The sequence below is a fragment of the Pristiophorus japonicus genome, chromosome 11 (genome assembly GCF_044704955.1).
Source record: "Pristiophorus japonicus isolate sPriJap1 chromosome 11, sPriJap1.hap1, whole genome shotgun sequence".
In the NCBI taxonomy this organism is placed as follows: Eukaryota; Metazoa; Chordata; class Chondrichthyes; family Pristiophoridae; genus Pristiophorus; species Pristiophorus japonicus.
The window spans coordinates 76,017,680-76,039,648 of NC_091987.1; the positions used below are offsets into that span (position 1 = coordinate 76,017,680).

At 42.3% G+C, this 21,969-nt stretch overlaps 1 protein-coding gene across 1 annotated transcript in view; it reads right to left on the reverse strand.

The window, feature by feature from the left end:
* gsk3ba (glycogen synthase kinase 3 beta, genome duplicate a) overlaps positions 1 to 21,969 on the reverse strand; it is a 220,351-nt gene that overhangs the window by 23,030 nt on the left and 175,352 nt on the right. Inside the window, exons 7-10 of the mRNA XM_070893571.1 lie at positions 19,617 to 19,714; positions 18,764 to 18,859; positions 9,262 to 9,448; positions 4,932 to 5,030 (exon numbers count right to left, since the gene is read on the reverse strand). Of these exons, the coding sequence (XP_070749672.1) occupies positions 4,932 to 5,030; positions 9,262 to 9,448; positions 18,764 to 18,859; positions 19,617 to 19,714 (480 nt within the window). The remainder of the gene's footprint in view (positions 1 to 4,931; positions 5,031 to 9,261; positions 9,449 to 18,763; positions 18,860 to 19,616; positions 19,715 to 21,969) is intronic.

A 21,969-nucleotide genomic window follows, 5' to 3' on the forward strand; every position in this document is an offset into this window, starting at 1 on the left:
GGAATTGAATGCAAAAACAAGGAAGTCATCATAAACTTTTACAAATTACTGATTAGTGTGCGCAATTCTGGAGACTACATTTTAGGAAGAATGTTAAGGCCTTGGTGAGGAGGTTTACCAAGGATGAATGACCTCAGTTATGTAGAGATTGGAGAGCTGAGATTGCTCTCCTTAGAGCAGAGGAGGTTCAGGAGAGACCTAATAGAGGTATTCAAAACATTGAGGAGCTTTGATAGAGCAAGTAGGGAGAAACTGTTTCCTCTAGCAAGTGGGTGAGTAACCAGAATTTGCCAGTATAAAATAATTGGCTAAAGAACGAGAGGGGAAATGAGAATTCCGTCCCCCCCACCCCCAGAGGGTTATTAAGATCTAGAATGCACTACCTGAAAGGGTGGTGGAAGCAGATTCCATAGAAACTTTCAAAAAGACAATTGGACATGCATTTGAAGGAGTCGTTTGCAGGCTTATGGGGAAAACAAGCTGTGTTGTGTATGATTAAATTGGACAGCTTTTTCAAAGAATATATATGCACCCATATAAACATACAGGCCATAGATACAAATCCAAATATCCTATTTGCCTTAAAAAAAAATCATCTGAAGGGGAAAATGATTCCCCCAATTCCACATACCTTTATCCTTGCCATTAAGCTTTTATGTGATACCTTCGCAAATGCTTTTTGAAAATTCATATGAACCACACTTACTTCATCTAACTACATTTATTTTATCTATCCTGTAATTTATCCCAGGAATTATATATTTCTTACAAAGAGGTTTCTTAAGCACAACCTGCTGTTTAGAAATCTGCATTAACTGGCTCAGATTAATTCCTGTTTTTTCCAAACATTGTATGAATCACATGGATAGCTTTATTTCTGTTGATAAACTAACTTGCCTACTATTTTCTGATAGAAACATAGAAACAAGGTGCAGGAGTAGGCCATTCGGCCCTTTGAGCCTGCAGCGCCATTTAATAAGATCATGGCTGATCATTCCTTCAGTACCCCTTTCCTGCTTTCTCTCCTTGATCCCCTTAACCGTAAGGGTCATATCTAACCCCCTCTTGAATATATCCAGTGAACTGGCATCAACAACTCTCTGCGGCAGGGAATTCCACAGGTCAACAACTCTGAGTGAAGAAGTTTCTCCTCATCTCAGTCTTAAATGGCTTACACCCCTTATCCTAAGACTATGTCCCCTGGTTCTGGACTTCCCCAACATAGAGAACATTCTTACTGCATCTAACCTGTCCAGTCCCATCAGAATCTTATATGTTTCTATCCGATCCCCTCACATCCTTCTAAACGCCAGTGAATAAAGGCCCAGTTGATCCAGTCTCTCCTCATATGACAGCCCAGCCATCCCTGGAATCAGTCTGGTGAACCTTCGCTGCAATCACTCAATAGCAAGAACGTCCTTCCTCAGACGAGACCACCAAAACTGAACACAATATTCCAGGTGAGGCCTCACTAAGGCCCTGTAAACTGCAGTAAGACCTCCCTGCTCCTATACTCAAATCCCCTAGCTATGAAGGCCAACACACCATTTGCCTTCTTTACCGCCTGCTGTACCTACGTGCCCACTTTCAGTGACTGATGTACCATGACACCCAGGTCTCATTGCACTTCCCCTTTTTCTAGTCTCCTGCCATTCAGTTAATATTCTGCCTTCGTGTTTTTGCCCCCAAAATGGATAACCTCACATTTATCCACATTATACTGCATCTGCCATGTATTTGCCCACTCACCTAATCTGTCCAAGTCACCCTGCAGCCTCTTAGCGTCCTCCTCACAGCTCACACCACCACCCAGTTTAGTGTCATCCGCAAACTTGGAGATATTACACTCTATTCCTTCATCCAAATCGTTAATGTATATTGTAAAGAGCTGGCGTTCCAGCATGAGCCCTGCGGCACCCCACTAGTAACTGCCTGCCATTCTGAAAAGGACCCGTTTATCCCGACTCTCTGCTTCCTGTTTGCCAACCAGTTCTCTATCCACGTCAGTACATTACCCCCAATACCATGTGCTTTGATTTTGTACACCAATCTCTTGTGCAGCATATTGTCAAAAGCCTTTTCAAAGTCCAAATACACCACATCCACTGGTTCTCCCCCATCCACTCTACTAGTTACATCCTCAAAAAATTCCAGAAGATTCGTCAAGCATGCTTTACCTTTCATAAATCAATGCTGACTCTGTCCGATCCCGTCACTGCTTTCCAAATACGCTGCTATTTCATCCTTAATGATTGATTCCAATATTTTCCCCACAACTGATGTCAGGCTAACCGGTCTATAATTACCCGCATTCTCTCTCCCTCCTTTTTTAAAAAGTGCCGTTACATTAGCTACCCTCCAGTCTATAGGAACTGATCCTGAGTCGATAGATTGTTGGAAAATGATCACCAATGCATCCACTATTTCTAGGGCCACTTCCTTAAGTACTCTGGGATGCAGACTATCAGGACCCAGGGATTTATCGGCCTTTAATCCCATCAATTTCCCCAACACAATTTCCTGCCTAATAAGGATATCTTTCAGTTCCTCATTCTCACTAGACCCCAGTGTCCCCTAGTACATTCGGAAGGTTATTTGTATCTTCCTTTGTGAAGACAGAACCGAAGTATTGGTTCAATTGGTCTGCCATTTCTTTGTTCCCCATTATAAATTCACCTGAATCCGACTGCAAGGGACCCAAGTTTGTCTTCACTAATCTTTTTCTCTTCACATATTTATAGAAGCTTTTGCAGTCAGTTTTTATGTTCCCTGCAAGCTTCCTCTCGTACTCTATTTTCCCCTTCTTAATTAAACCCTTAGTCCTCTGTTGAATTCTAAATTTCTCCCAGTCCTCAGGTTTGTTGCTTTTTCTAGCCAATTTATATGCCTCTTCCTTGGTTGTAACACTATCCTTAATTTCTCTTGTTAGCCATGGTTGAGCCACCTTCCCAGTTTTATTTTTACTCCAGACAGGGATGTACAATTGCTGAAGTTCATTCATGTGATCTTTAAATGTTTATTTAAAGATTATCCACCGTCAACCCTTTAATTATCCTCTGCCAGTCTATTCTAGCCAATTCACACCTCATACCGTCGAAGTTACCTTTCCTTAAGTTCAGGACCCTAGTTTCCAAATTAACTTTGTCACTCTCCATCTTAATAAGGAATTCTACCATATTATGGTCACTTTTCCCCCAAAGGCCAACGCACATGATTGCTAATTAGTCCCTTCTCATTACACATCACCCAGTCTAGATTGGCCAGCTCACTGGTTGGTTCCTAGACATATTGGTCTAGAAAACCATCCCTAATACACTCCAGGAAATCCTTCTCCACCACATTGCTACCAGTTAGGTTAGCCCAATCTATACATAGATTAAAGTTGCCCATGGTTATCGCTGTACCTTTATTGCACACATCCCTTATTTCTTGTCTGATGTTGTCCCCAACCTCACTACTACTATTTGGTGGTCTATACACAACTCCCACTAGCGTTTTCTGCCCTTTGGAATTCCGCAGCTCCACCCATACCGATTCCACATCATCCAGGCTAATGTCCTTCCTTACAATTGCATTGATTTTCTCTAACCAGCAACGCCACCCCGCCTCCTTTTCCTTTCTGTCTATCCTTCCTAAATGCTGAATACCCTTGGATGTTGAGTTCCCAGCCCTGGTCACCCTGGAGCCATGTCTCCGTGATACCAACCACATCGTATATCCGTTAACTGCTATCTGCGCAGTTAATTCATCCACCTTATTCCGAATACTCCTCGCACTGAGGCACAGAGCCTTCAGGCTTGTCTTTTTAACACACTTTGTCCCTTTTGAATCTTGCTGTAGTGTGGCCCTTTTTACTTTTTGCCTTGGGTTTCTCTGCCCTCCACTTTTACTATTCTCCTTTCTATCTTTTGCTTCTGCCCCCCTTCTATTTCCCTCTGTCTCCCTGCATAGGTTCCCATCCCCCTGCCATATTCGTTTAACTCCTCCCCAACAGCACTAGCAAACACTCCCCCTAGGACATTGGTTCCGATCCTGCCCAGGTGCAGACCGTCCGGTTTGTACTGGTCCCACCTCCCCCAGAACCAGTTCCAATGTTCCAGGAATTTGAATCCCTCCCTTTTGCACCATTTCTCAAGCCACGTATTCATCTGAGCTATCCTGCGATTCCTACTCTGACTAGCACGTGGCACTGGTAGCAATCCTGAGATTATTACTTTTGAGGTCCTACTTTTTAAATTTAACTCCTAGCTCCCTAAATTCGTCTCGTAAGACCTCATCCCGTAACCCAATGAAAATGGTATTTCTGTGCCAATGAAGTATTCTTTACATATCATAAGTACAGCTTAGAATGAATATACAAAACTGCATCTTTACTGTAAAATTCTCAATACGGAGTATGGATGTTTATCATAAATTAGTTCTCCCTCATCTCATTGGATGGCTTGTGCAGTCTTGGTATAGAGAGAGTGCAACTCACAACTTTGGCATCATGTAAACTAAAAATTACAGTAGAGTTTCACAAATACGCAGAAACAACAAAATTAAAACTGAACTATTAGTTCCTGATAACTTCTGATGTGGGTGAGAATTATGCTTTGAAATAAATTTTACTTTGTATGAACGAATACTTATACAATTGTTGTCTTGCGTGGATGCAGCGCAGTTACAGAAACAGCATGTTTGTCTACTATCAATATTTGAGTGTGAAAAATGCAACTGCAGGAAAACCTGGTCACACTATTGTTTATTGGTTTAAACATTCTAAATCGAGCAAGCTTTTCTATGTCACCATCACCTGAGATCATTATTCCGCTGTTTTTCTGCATCAAACAGTCTTCCTGCATCATGTAGTTAAGATTACAATTCTGATACAGGACATTGGATTGCCTATGTTCCCCTACTGCTAAAATAACGTGAACTATGAGGCTCACCTGACACTGCGGAAGCATTCGTTGGAGTTGAAGCAGGAGCCTGATTCCGAACGTGAGGAGGGATAAGGATTGATGCCAGTGCTGGGTTGCTCGACAGTTCTGCAAAAACAAGGTAAAATGTCTATGGCATTTCCCTCACCAGATCAGTTTCACGAGAAGACCATTGAAGTGCTGACACGGAGCCTTCATACTAAAGAGTTAATAATTTTATATTATTCTTTGATCTGTACAACTGCTGTAATGTACTGGAAGTTAATGATAAAAATTTCCCTATACAAGTGACATCAATTCATTTAATTTGCAGCAGTTTCAAAGCTCTAAGCTATGAAAAGTAAATCCAGTAAAAGTCTTCCGGTTAAGATTTTTCTCTTCCCTGGGTCATATCGCAACTTATATTCTATTTTCATTCTTTCTACACAATCACTGACTGAATGATCAGAGCATGGGACACCCAATAGATGCAGTACTACTCTCTAACCTTCCAGGGATTTTAATTTTTCTGTCAATGACAACCAGGAAGCAAATGTACTCTCTAGGTGAAGGAAACCAGCATACATGTCTGGCCCAGTGAGTACTGAAGTTCTGGGCTCATTGCAGGGGTACTTCAGTCGCCAGTACCCTACCTAAATTGCCATTAATTACATGCGAGCTTCACCAATGAATGCCAGCGGATGACTCAGCTGTGAGGAGCACATCTACACATGGGCACTTTCTGCAAAGATCAGCAAATAGTGATCACAAACCATAGCCAATTATCCCTTCTTAACCCATGCGCGTTGAGGGTGATCATTGTGCCCCTATTGTACATCCATGCCAAGCTAAATAAACTCAGTATACACTGGAGATTGAACCTAGAGCTTTTCCAGCTTGTAATTCTCAGCTACATAGTGGATAAAGTTGTTCAACCATCAGGGGAGCATGAGCTACCATGTAAATTTCAAATTGCAATGAATGGCATTTCTATAGCGCTCATCATGTACAATGAGATGTCTCAGTAACTTCTGCAAGGTGCTGTTTAGCTTGGGATTGGAAGGAAGAGGTGAAAATAGAGAAATGGCAAAAAGCACAAAATCTTGAGATTTTTGAAAGCATGGAGGGTGAGAGATATAACATGTCAGCAATGCTAAGGTAGGGAGTTCCAGAATGTGATTGAAAGAGGCAGCCACTGATGGTGGAAGATACAGCAGAGAATGAGAAAGATACTGGTATTATCAGCTGTGGCTCACTGGGTAGCACTCTCACCTCTGAGTCAGAAGGTTGTGGGTTCAAGTCCCACTCCAGGGACTGGAGCACAAAATAAATCTAGGCTGATACTCCAGTGCTGAGGGAGCACTGCGCTCTCAGAGGTGTCGCCTTTCGGATGAGACGTTGAGAGCAGATGGGGCCTCGATTTAAGTGGACATAAAAGATCCCATGGCACTATTTCAAAGATGATCAGGGGAGTTATCCCCGGTATCCTGGCCAATATTTATCCCTCAATCAACATAACCAAAAAAACCCAGATTATCTGCTCATTTGTGGGAGTTTGCTTTTGCGCAAATTGGCTGCTGAGTTTCCCACATTACAAGAGTGACTACACGCCAAAAGTACTTCATTGGTTGTAAAAAAGTTTTGAGACGTCCGGTGGTCGTGAAAGGCGCTATGTAAATCCAAGGCTTTTTTTTTTAATTGGAGAAGATCACAGGTAGGGAGGGGCAGGGTTGCAGAGCAATTTGAAGAGACAAGAATCTTAAACACTGATTCTCTGGGACACAAGAAACCAGTGGAGCTTGGTGATTATGGGAGAGTGGACAAGAGTTTGGTTAAAGATACAGTGGTGGCATTCTGGATGGCTTACCGTATATGGATTATGGAAGCAAAGAGTTCTGCTGGGAGAATGTTGGAAAAGACCAGCCATGAGGTGATAAAAATGTGGAGTAAAGTTTCAGCACTATGGAGGAAGAGAGGTAGAAATGGAGACCGATGATGTTGCAGGTGAAAAGAAAACGGTCTTGGGGACAGATTGGATGCGGCATGGAGCAGAGCTCAGGGTCAAGAAATACAATAAGATTCTGCACCTTTGGGTTTAGACGGAGGTGGCAGTAAAGGGGTTAGATGATGGAGGCCAAAGGCAAGTAGGCATTTTCAGAAGCGGAAGAGGGTGGCTTTAGTTTTACTGACATTTAGCTGGAGGAAGTTTTGGTTTATCAGGTTTTAAAGTTGGAAAGGTGGTTGGAAACAGTGGCCCAATGGAGGTGGTGAGATAGTTGGAGGTCATCAGCGCTCATGTAAAAGGTGACCACCTGCTTCCAGATAACTGTTACAAGTGAAGCATGCAAATGGAGAAGAGGTACGAGGACAAAAAGTGGAGCTTTGGGGTACACAAAAGGTGACCCTGTGGGTACAGGAGGAGAAACCATTGGAGGTGGTGTAATGTCTGTTGTCCAACAGATAAAAAAAATCAGACAAGAGCAGTGCCATGAACTGTGGAGGAGTGACATTCCAGAGGATGGTGTAGTCTGTAGAGTCAGAAGCAGCAGAGGAGTATGAGGAGGAACACTGAGCTATGGTTGTAGTCATTGATACAGATTCGGTGCTACTCACAGTTTTAAAATTAGCAAACCATAGTCTGACTTTAAATTTTCCGATGTCTCCACCAACTTTTTACTCTTTCCTCAGAGACCACTGCATCATTTGAAGAAAAACTGGATAAATATTTGAAGCAGATGAAGATACAGGACTATGGGAAGACAGCAAGGCAGATGAATTAGTTTTGAATTGCTTTAGCTGGCAGATACAATGGGCCATCTGAATTCTGCCTGTGATGTAAACATCTATGGTTCCATGTCTGCCTGCAAAGAGTTGACTTCTTGCTGGGGTGGGATTGCACAAGCACTGGTCACCCTCTAGTACTTCACCCAAGTGGTCATTATTTATAATGCAAGCCTCAACAGTGAATACATGGAGGCTATTTAACAGGGGAATTGCAGTTGATCCCAATCCAATTCTCGCCAATGCATCCTCACGTGCAATTCAACAAGTGGAAATGGGAACTCTGGTTAAAGAAAACAAAAATTAGCCAATGATGCTGGGAGGAAGAGCACGTAGGATAGAAAATTTGGAGCTTAGAAGGAAGGTTCAAGAGAGCACTGTTATTGTAATTTAGACAAGGTTATGGAGACAGAGATTGGAGAGGAAACACTCATCAAATGAAGAGATTGTTCTTGTATCAGCTCAGGAATATATAGAAGAGGAATGTTGGAATAGCCTTGCCAGATATAGGAGCAGTATTCAAATCTTGGATAGACATGGGTTTTAAAAAGAGAACAAGCATTTGGCACAACATTTCAATGGACAAGGATCTGAGGAGTGGTGCAAAGGACACAAACTGGTACCCGTGAGCTAGGTTTGAAATATGAAGCAGCTTTCTTTTTCAGTTTCTAAAGATATGAAGGTCAAGATATAGCAATTCAAATACTGTCTTGAAGAGTAATGAAGGTTGTGTTCGGTGTTCAACTGGAAGGAAGTGAGTGAATGTAAAGTAGAATCGTTGGCAAGAGGGAATAATGTTGGATGATGAGAAAAAGACTGAATGCTTAAAAAGGCATGATATTGAAGTACCAATACTCAATGTGATACTCCTTTCTTCATAGCTCTTTTGGAGCCAGTAATACTGTAATGGACAGTAATCACTACAGCAAGGGTCTGTCACAGGCTCAAAGATATTCAAGGACAGCAGAGTTAGGGAATGTTTTATACCTACAACACTTTCCATCTACAAGACTTTAAAAACTGAATTTATCCTGCAGGTGATGATGGTTTTGCCTCCTGGATCAGCTCTTTTGACTACCTTGGAAAGCACTTTGATCTGGTCCACATACAAGCCTGGAGGTAGCCAAGCCAGGAAAGAAATCAACACTTATTAGTATACAGTAGGTACCAACCGTTGCTTCCTTGGCTGTCTCTAGCCAGTAGAATGGTCAAAGACATTGAGTTTAGCACTAGTCTATAGTTACTCCTGGGTTTCCAACAATCTAAATCAGAGTGGCTCATAGTGCAAAAGACCACTCAAATGGGACAACTCCACAGGAGGCAAAGTGAATGATAAAATTCGTTTTTTCCACAACTTGCAAATAGATGGCCATTCCTGGATAGCTGCGTCCACTGACAACAACGCCGTTTTAATAAGGCATTCTACTTTTGTTTTCTAGTTGATGCTAATTAAGAATGTAGCAGATGACAACTTTCTCGGGCAGTAACTGTATTTTGATGTACGAGCAGAGAAGTGAATTTGCAGATGGCGGCCTAATTTTCAGATTTGACCATCAATTGTTATAGTCCTCTTCCTCACCTTGAGTAGTGAAATTGAACAGTAATGGTTTCTCACGTCCATTTGGTAACTTGACATTTGGGTCCCGTAGTTCATCGAAGAATGTATGTGCACATGCCTCTAGAGGCGTCAGACGGGCGGTTGGTGTATATTCGAGCAGCCGGCTACACAACGCAATAGCTTCCGGGGGAGTGCGGGGTCGGAAGACCTGCCATAAACAACAACAAAGCGTTTAATTATTTAAAAATTAATAATTGGAAAAATGTATGCATATAGGTGTTAGCCTTGGCTCAATGTAGCATCATCGCCCGAATCTCAAGTTCTCTGCTTCAAGCACAATGCTAAAGACTTGAACACATAATCTAGGTTGACATTTCAGTGCAGGATTGAGGGAGAGCTGCAATGTCTTCTTTCAGATGAAATGTTACCAAGGCCTCGTCTACCTTCTCAGGTGGATGTAAAAGATCCTATGGGACTATTCCAAGAGCAGGGGAGTTGTGTGTGTCCTGGCCAACATTTACCCATCAACTACCACCACCAAAATACTAATACTATTTGTGGGACTTTGCTGTGAGTATTTGTCGACATTATAATAGTGTCTACATTTCAAAAGTACTTCATTGAATGTGAAGTACTTTTGGACATCGTGATGTCATGAAAGATGTTATACATCCTTAAATATTAGGAAAAAAACACAACCAAATGTTACCTGCACCAATTGGATGATTTTACAACAAGGTTACATAACTTAGTTTTTCTGACAAGAACGAGTAGCATTTACATCAGTAAAATACAAAATAATTGTGACAAATAAGAAAAATCTATACATTGAAACATCTTATCCCATCAGTACAATTATGTAAATCATTACTCGAATTAAAGTTAAAATCCAATCCAGCTGATCAAATATTTGATAATCAAATTGCTTTTCTGGAGTTTTACCTCATCCAAGTTTCTCTCCACCTCTGCTGAAGGTACAAACTCATGCAGGGGCACAGTTCTACCAATACCAGCCACTCTCTGGCGGTTACTTATTTGAGTGTCAAGAAGCCTTGGGGCATCTCCAGACTTCTACATGCATACAATCCAGGGGTTCCTGGATAGCAATCAAGAGTGGGAAACTAGTCAATTTTCCCTTGATAGTTTGGGGCAAATTTGGATATCCCTATTGCCACCTCAACTAGATTCAATTCCACAAACTGCAAATTTGATCTTTTACCAACTAGGTCAGCAAAATTCTCCATTTATTTGATGGGCTATCCATATTGATGCTAACCAATTAATTTTCACAGGTTTCCGCAAATTTGCAATCTAGCACTAATGGTACATTATTGCTTGAAGAATTATTGCCAAAGTTAGTTAGTACTAAAACTTTAATTTCTTTAACATGTAGAACCACGAGCAGGGTACTATCAAGAGCACAAATAAAAACTGTAATTAGCACCTTAAAATTTACAAAGAATTCTGTACACATTACATTAAGCAACAAAGCCAAAGCACGTACAGAATGTTTTCAAAAATATTAGTCAACATCCTAGGACATAGTCGACGTATTTACCAAGGCGTACAAAAGCATGGGCCTTACGCTAAACATCCGTAAAACAAAGATCCTCCACCAGCCTGTCCTCACCGCAGAGCACTGCTCCCTAGTCATCAAGATCCACGCGCGGCCCTGGACACTGTGGACCACTTCCCATATCTCGGGAGCCTCCTATCAACAAGAGCAGGCATCGACGACGAGATCCAACACCGCCTCCAGTGCGCCAATGCAGCATTCGGCCGCCTGAGGAAAAGAGCGTTTGAAGACCAGGCCTTCAAAACTGCTACCAAGCTCATGGTCTACAGAGCTGCAGTAATACCTGCCCTCCTGTATGGCTCAGAGACATGGACCATGTACAGTAGACACCTCAAGTTGCTGGAGAAATATCACCAACGATGTCTCCGCAAGATCCTACAAATCCCCTGGGAGGACAGGCGCACCACTATCAGCATCCTCGTCCAGGCTAACATCCCCAGCATTGAAGCACTGACCACACTATCAGCTCCGCTGGGCAGGCCACATAGTCCACATGCCAGGCACGAGACTCCCAAGCATGTGCTCTACTCAGAGCTCCCTCACAGCAAATGAGCCAAAGGTGGGCAGCAGAAACGCTACAAGGACACCCTCAAAGCTTCCCTGATAAAGTGCGACATCACCACTGACATCTGGGAGTCCCTGGCCCAAGACCGCCCTAAGTGGAGGAAGTGCATCCGAGAAGGCGCTGAACACAGAGTCTCAACGCCGAGAACATGCAGTAATCAAGTGCGGACAGCGGAAAGAGCGTGCGGCAAACCAGTCCCACCCACCCCTTCCCTCAGCGACTATCTGTCCCACCTATGACAGAGTCTGTGGCTCTCGTATTGGACTGTTCAGCCACCAAAGAACTCACTTCAGGAGTGGAAGCAAGTCTTCCTCAATTCTGAGGGACTGCCTATGAAGATGATGGTTACTGAGGATAATTGTCAACTTGTTACACATGCACTGTAAATTTTCCCTACTAGTCCTGGCATTGTATATCCCATTTATTTACAAAATTTGTTACAGAAGTTTGGACTAAATTTAGTTCCTTTAGCTTCTATTTGCATACACTTGAGAAGCTGTTAATAAAAATTGTGAAGATTTACAAACTCGTCAAGAATTACTTTAGATTTCATATTTTTTAAGCATAGATAGGCCAAGCATCTCACAGGAGATGAAATATTAGATCACAGGTATGGCTGGCCTTCCTCATTCCTTAATTGCAGTCAACCTCCACATACAAGTGACTCAACAGTCATACAAGTGAATTGAAAATATATTGGGGTGCTATTCCTGTTGAGTTTGGCATCAGTACACAAATGCACAACATGCTGCAGTATTTATGATAATTTCTTTGTATCCCTCACCATTCATATTCCCTTCTAACCCCACTTCCTTCTGCATTCCAACTTTGAAAAACACTCCAAGTCACTTGCAAGTTAACTGCACTTTCAAACTCCAAACACTAGCATTTATCCTTCCATTCGCCACAATACTTCTGCAGCTACCAATACACAAGAACATAAGAAATAGGAGCAGGAGTAGGCCACCTGGCCCCTCGAGCCCGCTCCGCCATTTAATAAGATCATAGACTCAGCGCCACTTCCCTGCCCGCTCCCCATAACCCTTTATTCCCTTATCACTCAAAAATCATTATCTCTGCCTTAAATATATTCAATGACCCAGCCTCCACAGCTCTCTGGGGGCAGAGAATGCCATAGATTTACAACCCTCAAGAAATTCCTCTTCATCTCCGTTTTAAATGGGCAGCTCCTTATTCTGAGACTCTGTCCACTAGTTTTAGTTTCCCCTATGAGTGGAAATATTCTCTGCATCCACCTTGTCAAGCCCCATTATCTTTTATGTTTTGATAAGATCACCTCACATTCTTCTGAACTCCAATGAGTATAGGCCCAACCTACTCAACCTATCCCCATTAGTCAACCCCTTCATCTCTGAAATCAACCTAGTGAACTTTCTCTGAACAGCCTCCAATGCAAGTATATCCTTCCTTAAATACGGAGACCAAAACTGTACGCAGTACTCTAGGTGTGGCCTTACCAATACCCTGTACAGTTGTAGCGGGACTTCTCTGCCTTTATACTCTATCCCCCTTGCAATAAAGGCCAACATTCCATTTGCCTTCCTGATTACTTGCTGTACCTGCATACTAACTTTGCGTTTCATGCACAAAGACACCCAGGCCCCTCTGTACTGCAGCACTTTACAACTTTTCTCCATTTAAATTATAATTTGCTTTTCTATTTTTTCTGCCAAAGTGGATAACTTCACATTTTCCCACATTATACACCACCTGCCAAATTTTTGCCCACTCACTTAGCCTGTCTATATCCCTTTACAGATTTTGTGTCCTCCTCACAATTTGCTTTGCCACCCATCTTTGTAACATCAGCAAACTTGGCTACATTACACTCAGTCCCTTCATCTAGGTCATTAATATAGATTGTAAATAGTTGAGGACCCAGCACCGATCCCTGCGGCACCCCACTAGTTACAGTTTGCCAACCGGAAAATGACCTATTTATCCCGACACTCTGTTTTCTGTTAGTTAGTCAATCCTCTATCCATGCTAATATATTACCCCCAACCCAGTGAACTTTTATCTTGTGCAGTAACCTCATATGTGGCACCTTATCGAATGCCTTCTGGAAATCCAAATACACCACATCCACTGGTTCCCCCTTATCCACCGGTTCCCCCTTATCCACCCTGTTCGTTACATCCTCAAAGAATTCCAGAAAATTTGTCAAACACGATTTCCCTTTCATAAAACCATGCCCTCACCTCCATCTTTTATGGCCTTGTCCCCAGCAAGACCCAGTCTTTCCCACTCTGGACATTCCCCTTGGTACGGCCCTCATCAGCGTTCCTTTAACTCCTAGGGACGCAGATTTGAATGTTTATGCACACAATTGGTTGAGCCATTCTTTACCAGATCTGGCTGGACCACATCAAACACTATTGGGCCCTTCTCTTCTCTGCCAAAACTGCTCACTACTCCAGGATCACCCTGGAATGCAAAGATAAGGCCCGGCTTCTTTTCTCCACAACCAACTAAACTCCTCTCCCCAATCCTTCCAACAAGTGCAAGGAGCTCATGGCCTTCGTAGTCACTAAGATGGAGACTATAGGTTCAGCTGCCTCTGCCATATCCCTCTCTTTGGCCCACCAAGCAAAATTTCCTTCAATGTTTCCCCTGGCCGAGTCCGGAACTCACATTTTGCTCTAGTTTCGTCCTCATCTCCCATAATGCCCTCTCCAAGCTTATCTTGTCCATGAGACCCACCTCTTGCTCTCACAATCTTCCTCCCACTACACTGCTGACCACCCAATTTTCTTTCCTGGCCCACATGCTAGCTGATATTGTAAACAGTTTCCTATCCTCTCAGTTTGTCCTCCTTCCTTTCAAATCTACCATCACCACCTTCTTCAAAACATCCACCCTCGACTCCTCAGCTCTTGCAAATATCCACCCCATCTTCAACCTCCTTTTGCTCTCCAATGTTCTGTAACATGTTGCCGTCTCCAAAATACGCGCCTATCTTTCCTGCAACTCCATGTTTGAATCTTTCCAATCAGGTTTCTGCCCCTGCCACAGCACTGAAATAGTCCTAAACAAAGTCTCAAACGACATCCCATGTGACCATGATGCATTATCCTTCCTCGTCCTGCTCAGCCGGTCTGTAGCTTTTGACATGGCTGATCACAACATTTTCCTGCAATGTCTTTCCTTCATTGTCCAGAGTGTGATTGCCCTCGCCTGGTTCCACTCTTACCTATCCAGTCATAGCAAGTGAATCGCCTAAAATGGCTATTCTTCCTGCCATCACACCTTTAGCTCCGGAGTCCCCCAAGGATCTATCCTTTGACACATCTAATTTTCATCTACACGATGCCACTCAACGACATCACCCGATGTATCAGGTTTCACACGTACACTGATGACACTCCACTCTACCTCTCTCATCGGCATCTGTATTGCCAGACTGCTTGTCCGACATCCAGTCCTGAAAAAGCTGAAATTTCCTTCAATTAAACATTGGGAAGACCAAAGCCATGGTTTTCAGCCCCTTCTACAAACTCCGTTCCCTAGCCACCAATTTCATTCCCCTCCCTGGCCAATGCCTCAGGCTGAACTATATCATTCGCAACCTCGGCATTCTATGCAACCCCGAGCTGAGTTAAGACCACACTTCCTCTCCATCACAAAAACCTCCATAATATTGCCCGTCTCCAACACTGCATCAGTCTATCTGCTGCTGAAACCCTCATCCATATTTCTGTTACCTTTAAATCTCCTGGCTGATTTCCCTATGTCCTCCCCGCCACCCCCCCCCCCCCAAAACCCCCTCCATACACTGAAATTCATTCAAAACTCTGCTGCCATATACTAACTCTCACCAGGTTCCATTCACCCATCACCACTGTGCTCGCTTACCTCCGTTGGATCCTGGTCCAGCTACACTTCTATTTCAAAATCCTTATCCTCGTGTTCAAGCCCCTCCCTATCTCCAGCCCTACAACCATCTTCCAATTCTGCAGTCCTCCAACTGTGGCCTCGTGCACCCCCCACCCCCCGCCCTGCCAAACTTCATTTGCCTCTCCATTGACTGGTGTGCCTTTCGCTGTCTGGGGATCTAAGCCCAAGTATTCTTTCCTAAATCACTCTGCCTCTCCATTCTCCTTTAAGACGTTCCTTAAAACCTACCTCACCTGACCTAATTTCTCCTTTAGTTCGATGTCAATTTGTGTCTGATTAGGCTCCTGTGAAATGCCTTGGGACATTTTACCACGTTAAAGGCACTATATAAATACAAGCTGCTGCGGTTTCTACTGATCTAAAGGAAAGTCCTACGTTCAATTCTTGAATTAGCTGAACTCTGCTGAGGAAATAGGTTTGAAGACAGGGGATGCAAAGAGAAAAAGTCATGTTGACAGAGATGGAAACATCCAGCAGCACTCACTGGAAAGTGTATGTGTGGTCATTGAGTGTTTACAGGATCCAAATTAGCTACAATGCTCCCATCCAACAAATACTACAGCCTTCCTTACCCTTGCTGTATAAGAATTCATTCTATAAGATTACCTCAAGTTTTTTGAAAGTATGTGGCATCATGAAAATTAATTAAGTAATGGCAGGAAGTTAACTGTACAGAAAAAATAGGAAGTCCAAAGATAAAATGGGGTCATACAGAATTCCAAAAGGCACGTGGAGGTTGAACTACATTCAAAGAATAAGAAAAACCATACCTAAGGCACCAAAATTTCCCATTATGAAAAAAGCTCCCATTATTTTATGCACAAACATTGGTTTTATCCTCATGTTGAACTAAATGAGGTGGCTCTACTAGAACATGCAGTTTACAAACTACATGCTGAAATAAATCCAAGCTCAGTATCAGTCTTAAAAGCAATTTATCACAAGAAACAAAATCAGTTCAAACAGATCTGAGACAAGCTTGTGGTTTAATTCGCTAGACTTCTTTCATGAACTTGAATACAAAGTGACTGCTCACCGTCCTTTCCCATCAGTATTAGCTTGCAATAGCTTGGATAATGGTAAACATTAGGGAAAATTGCATACAGAGCAAGAAATGAAAGGACTTGATGGGCCACATTGTTCTTTCTCATTCCATGCTTTGGGTTCTTGAGAGCCAACAGCTAGGTAGATCACACCACCAGCTTTCGATAGAAAAAAAATTATGCTGAAGCTCCTGCCTTATTACATAATTAAAAAACTATAGATTATGCCGAGTAACTTCAGATTATGTGAAAGCCTTATGCTTCACATATGGCTATAAACTTGGTTGTTCAAGATTAGGTTATAAAAAAGGACACTGCTATATGATGAGTTTGTCTTCTGTTACTACATATTTAAACTTATTTTAAACAATCTTTGGCATGCTTTAGGTCTTTTCCCCAAAAGAGTGGCAGAATATTACTAGTGAACAACTAGGAGACCTCAAATTCACATGTGCATGTTTTAGCTGGAACTCACTAAGTGCTAGGTAATTAGACCTGAAATCTGATTTCAGCTTCTAAATATGCCAATACCCAGTCACAGAGGGCCCTGTGCAAAGGTTTGGTTTGAGGTCACTACAGTTTACTAGACAATACTAAATGTTATCTGCTTAATCTGGTATCAAATCTGCTCATGTACAATGAAAAGGAATGTTTGCAATATGTATTATAAAAATAGTTGAGCAAAGATAAGCAATAGCTAACAAGAGTAAATTACATGAAACTATTATAAAGGTCTTGAAACATGTTATTTCAGTATATGAGCCATAGAACAACTTCAAAACTAGTTTTCATGCTTTAGTGAAGATTTTTATACTATCCGAGTAGTCAAGTAGTACTTACAGTTTGTAAGAACTGAATTCAGTCTTCTCCTTCTCCCACCTCAGCCATGACTGCAGGAGAATGAATGGGGTATGTGAGAAGGCAAGTGCTGAGGTCGTAGCCCGCTGCAGGTTGCTGCATGGCCCCGGATCATGACACTACCATTCACTCACTGACTCCCACTCATTTTCTCGCATTCACTCACTGATACACATTCGTTTTCGTTCACTCTCATTTGCTCATTGACTCACCCTCTCGCATAAACTTAACTCTGTCTCACTTTCTCTCACACTCAATTTCTCTCCTCAAACTCAAGTCTTTTACTTATTTTGCACCGTCACTCAACCTCTAATTTATTCAATCAGTAACTCAGCCCTTTTAAACTCGCACCTCAAGCTGACACACACTCACTCACCCAGTAGCTAACCCTCTTTACCTGAGGGGAGAGGGAACTGTACACATGTAGGTGATCTTTCACTGTATCTACTCGGGGCTCTAGCTGGCTCCGGGCACCTTGCAATTGCACAGTGCAACCCCAACATTGCTCCTCTCTGCTCAAAGGCACTTTATGGTCTGTATTCTAGAAGTGGGCACAACAGTGTCTGTTTCATAGATGTTGTGACAGTGCACTGCTTTAGAATAGCTTTGGGACAGAACTATACCGATCCAGTGAAAGATTGTTTTAAGTCTATTCTGATGCCTTTGGATCTGGGTAGTTGTGGTGTTGATGACCGTGGGTTAGTAATCCATGTTTGCATCTAGTTTAGACTATTGGCACACTGGTCTCTTTGTCTCCTCTTCACCCCATTGCCAGTTAAAAGCCCCAAGTAAAATTAATTTGGGCAATCTCAACTCTGGTTGCAATGGACATGCATCCAAAACACAGTCTGCTCAAGGACCATATCAGAAATGGTGGATGGAAACATCATGCAAGTATAGTAGAAGTCTTATTATTGAGATACATTGTTTGGACTGGATAGAAGGAGCTTTACTCTATAACTAGTACTTCATAATGCAGACTTGATGCCGGAGTATTAAAAATATATCACTCCCCAGCACTGACACAAAGTTGAAATCACGCTCATTAAATGACCATAAAAATTTAACAGTTGTTTGCAAAAAGTTCCATGTGCAAAGATTTGCAACTGTGCAAGATCCAAAATATGCATAATGCTAAAGTTCTTAAAGCTTCATGTGTGTTGCATAGGTTAATACCAGTATGATATTAGTATGAATTTACTGTTCAACAGAAAAACATGAAGTATTGCAAATCTAGATCATTCACAATTTACAATACAAGGATTAAAGGCTGGGACAGGCTAAAGTTCACTTTTTTAGCATCTGAAAACAAGTATTATAATGTTTAATAAAGATTTGGTCTCCTTAATAATGAGGCAGGAAAAGAAACCGGCATCTAAATATAGATCTATACTGCCCTTCAGAAGTTTTATTTAAAACACTATGGATTAGGGGTCACAAAAGCTTTTCATGGTAGCTTCTAGTGTCAGATTCCCAAACTCCAGTATTAAGCATCTGTCCCCCACTTCTTGGCCTGCTAAATGAGGCTCTGTGCCACTACACAAATAACTTTCTTTTGCTTACCTTAGTCCAAGGATGTGCCTTGATCTGTGGGAATTTGAACTCAGTGTAGTTAGGATTCATCTCTCTGATTTGCTCCCTTGTTGGCGTTCCCAGGACCTGGAAACAAACATGTAATAAATCTTATGTATTGTATAATCTGATGAATTATTATACAAGAATACAATTCATTAGATGATACAATTACCAACAAGTTGAACACTAATGTTCAACATGCCCTCAAATCTATCACATCTAGTACATGAAGATTGGTCACTAAGTTGTAATGATCCAATTTTCAGTAAATGTCCATAAGGATGTTTGATTACCAACCATAGGTATGGCCCCATTCTTTGAAACAAGTTCAACCATGTACAAAGAGCAATGTCAGAAGGCCACGATCACCTACAGAATATTGCATTGTCAATTTGGTCAGATGTAACTCACTCAAATGTATACAAAGCCTGGTGCCCAACAGAAAAGAGTTTGATTGCTTCCATGCAGCACAACTGGACAGAAAGTTAGTTGGTTTAAACAACTTCCATGAAGCATACATCCATGTATGAGAAGTAAATCACTGAACATTAAGGTAATTAAGAACTATCTCTAGGCTCCAAGTAGTGTCAAGATAATGAAAAGCTGAATGAGGTGGCAGAAAATAATGCGTTTCAATATGCAACATTACTGTCAAACTGAACAACTAGATTTTTGTAAAACAGTGCTGTAATTTAAAACTAGCCTTTCTTTGTTGAAGCAATACAGTTGAGTAGGCTGCAGGAAAGAGAGAAAGCTTAAAGAGAGGTAAAACGATCATAAAACTGACCATTTAGAAATGAGTACAAGAAAGGTTCACATGGTTGAATAATTGACATCATACCTTTATAATTTCTACCAGCTGATCAACACCACTGTCACCAGGGAAGATGGGTTGTCCTAGCAATAGCTCTGCTAACACACAACCAGCTGACCATACATCTACGGACATGAAATCAAGATAAGCAGTTAATTTTTAGAGCAGTGATGCAAAGGCATTACATTTGTTTTTAAAGTACCTGTACTAGATTCATTTTGGAGCCATGTCAGTGGTTACTCTGATAAATTGATATCACTGCACTGTTTCATAGAGTTACTATTCCAGATTGTTTTAAGGGGGCAAACAGTTGAAGAATTACAAGCAGTACAGTACCCAATTCTAGCACAATAAAAAACAAGAAATACAGATCTAGGAAAATAAACTAATATGTGGGAAATTGAGGATGCTTCTCTTGTCCTGGACAATCACATGCAGAAAGCATCGTCGAGCTGCGGGTTTAAGAGCTTGATCAGCGGCTGGCGTCACTGCTGTGCATCAGCGAGACTAGGAGCTACGTGGATAGCACTTTTCAGGAGGTGGTCACCCCGAAGCTTAAGAGTTTGCAGACAGAGAAGTAATAGGTGACCGCCAGACAGACAAGGAGGACCAGACAGGTAGTGCAGGAGTTCAGAGTGCATCTTGCTCTCTCACCTGTATTCTGTTTTGAATACTGGTGAGGGCGATGGTTTCTCTAGGGAGTGCAGGCAGAGCCAAGTCCACGGCTCAGCTATACAGGGTAGGGAAAGGAAAGTTAGAAAGTTAGTGATGGGGGATTCAATAGTTGGTGGAACAGACCGGCGTTTCTGCGGCCGCAGATGTGACTCCAGGATGTATGTTGCTTCCCTGATGCCAGGGTCAAGGATGTCACTGAGCGGCTGCAGGACATTCTGAGAGGGAGGGTGAACAGCTAGAGGTCGTGGTCCATATCGGTACCAATGACATAGGTAGACAGAGGGATGAGATCTTGCAGGCAGATTTTAGGGAGCTAGGAAAGAGATTAATAAGCAGGACCTCAAAAGTAATCTCCGGATTACTCTCAATGCCACGCGCTGAGTACAGTAATAAGAGGAGAAGAGCAGATGAATGAGTGGCTGGAGAGATGGTGCAGGAGGGAGGGCTTTAGATTCCTGAGACATTGGCACTGGTTCTGGGGGTGGTGGGAGCTGTACAAGCCTAATGAGTTGCACCACACATGGCAGGGACCAATATCCTCACGGGGAGGTTTACTAGTGGTGTTGGAGAGGGTTTAAACTAGCTTGGCAGGGGGATGGGAACCTGAGCATAGATTCAGAAAGGAGAGAAGCAAAGCTAGAGATGAAAGACAGTAAATTAGTGAGTTTGGAAGGCAGAGGGAAAAAAAGCTAGAAAATAGACAACATAGGGGAGCGGCAGTGCTTAATGGCATATATTTCAATGCAAGGAGTCTAGTAAATAAAGCAGATGAGTTGAGGGCACAGATAGACAAGTGAAAATATGGTATCATAGCTATTACTGAAACATGGCTTTAAAAAAGGGCAGGAATGGCAGCTCAGCATTCCCGGTTTTCAGATGAGATAGAGAGGGTGATAAAAAAGATGGGAGGTTCGCAATATTGGTTAAAGAAACAATTGCAGCTGTGAAGAGGGCTGATACATTTGAAGGATCATCAAATGAGACCCTATGGGGTGAACTGAAGAACAAAAACAGGAAATCACACTGCTTGGACTGTACTATAGACCCCCAAATAGTCAGAGGGAGATAGAAAAGCAAATATGTAGGCAAATTGCTGAGAACTGCAAATAGGGAATTTCAACTATCCTAATATTAACTGGGATAGAATCAGTGTAAATGGTATAGAGGGTGCAAAATTGTTAAAATGCATTAAGAACTTTTTTAGCCAGTCGTAGCTAGCCCAACAAGAGGGGGCAGTTATGGACTTAGTTTTAGGGAATGAAGCAGGGCAGGTGTGAAGCAGCGCAGGTGAAAGGGGTATCAATGGGAGAGCATTTTAGTGGTAGAGATCATAATTCAGTTAGATTTAGTGTAGTTATGGAATAGGACAAAGATAGACCAGGGGTAACATTTCTTGATTGGGAAAAGGCCAATTTTACTAAGCTGAGATGTGATTTAGCAAAATTAGACTGGAAACAGCTACTTGAAGGTAAATCAGTGTCAGAGCAGTGGGAGGCATTCAAGGAGGAGATAGTGAGGATTCAGAGCAAATATGTTCCCACAAAGAAAATGGGTGGGACTTCCAAATCTAGAACCCCCTGGATGTCAAGGGGCATTCAGCGTAGGATAAGGCAAAAAAGGGAAGCTTACGTCAGATTCCCAGAGCTAAATATGGCAGAAAGCCGAGGAGGTACAGAAAGTGTAAGGGTGAAATTAAAAAGGAAAT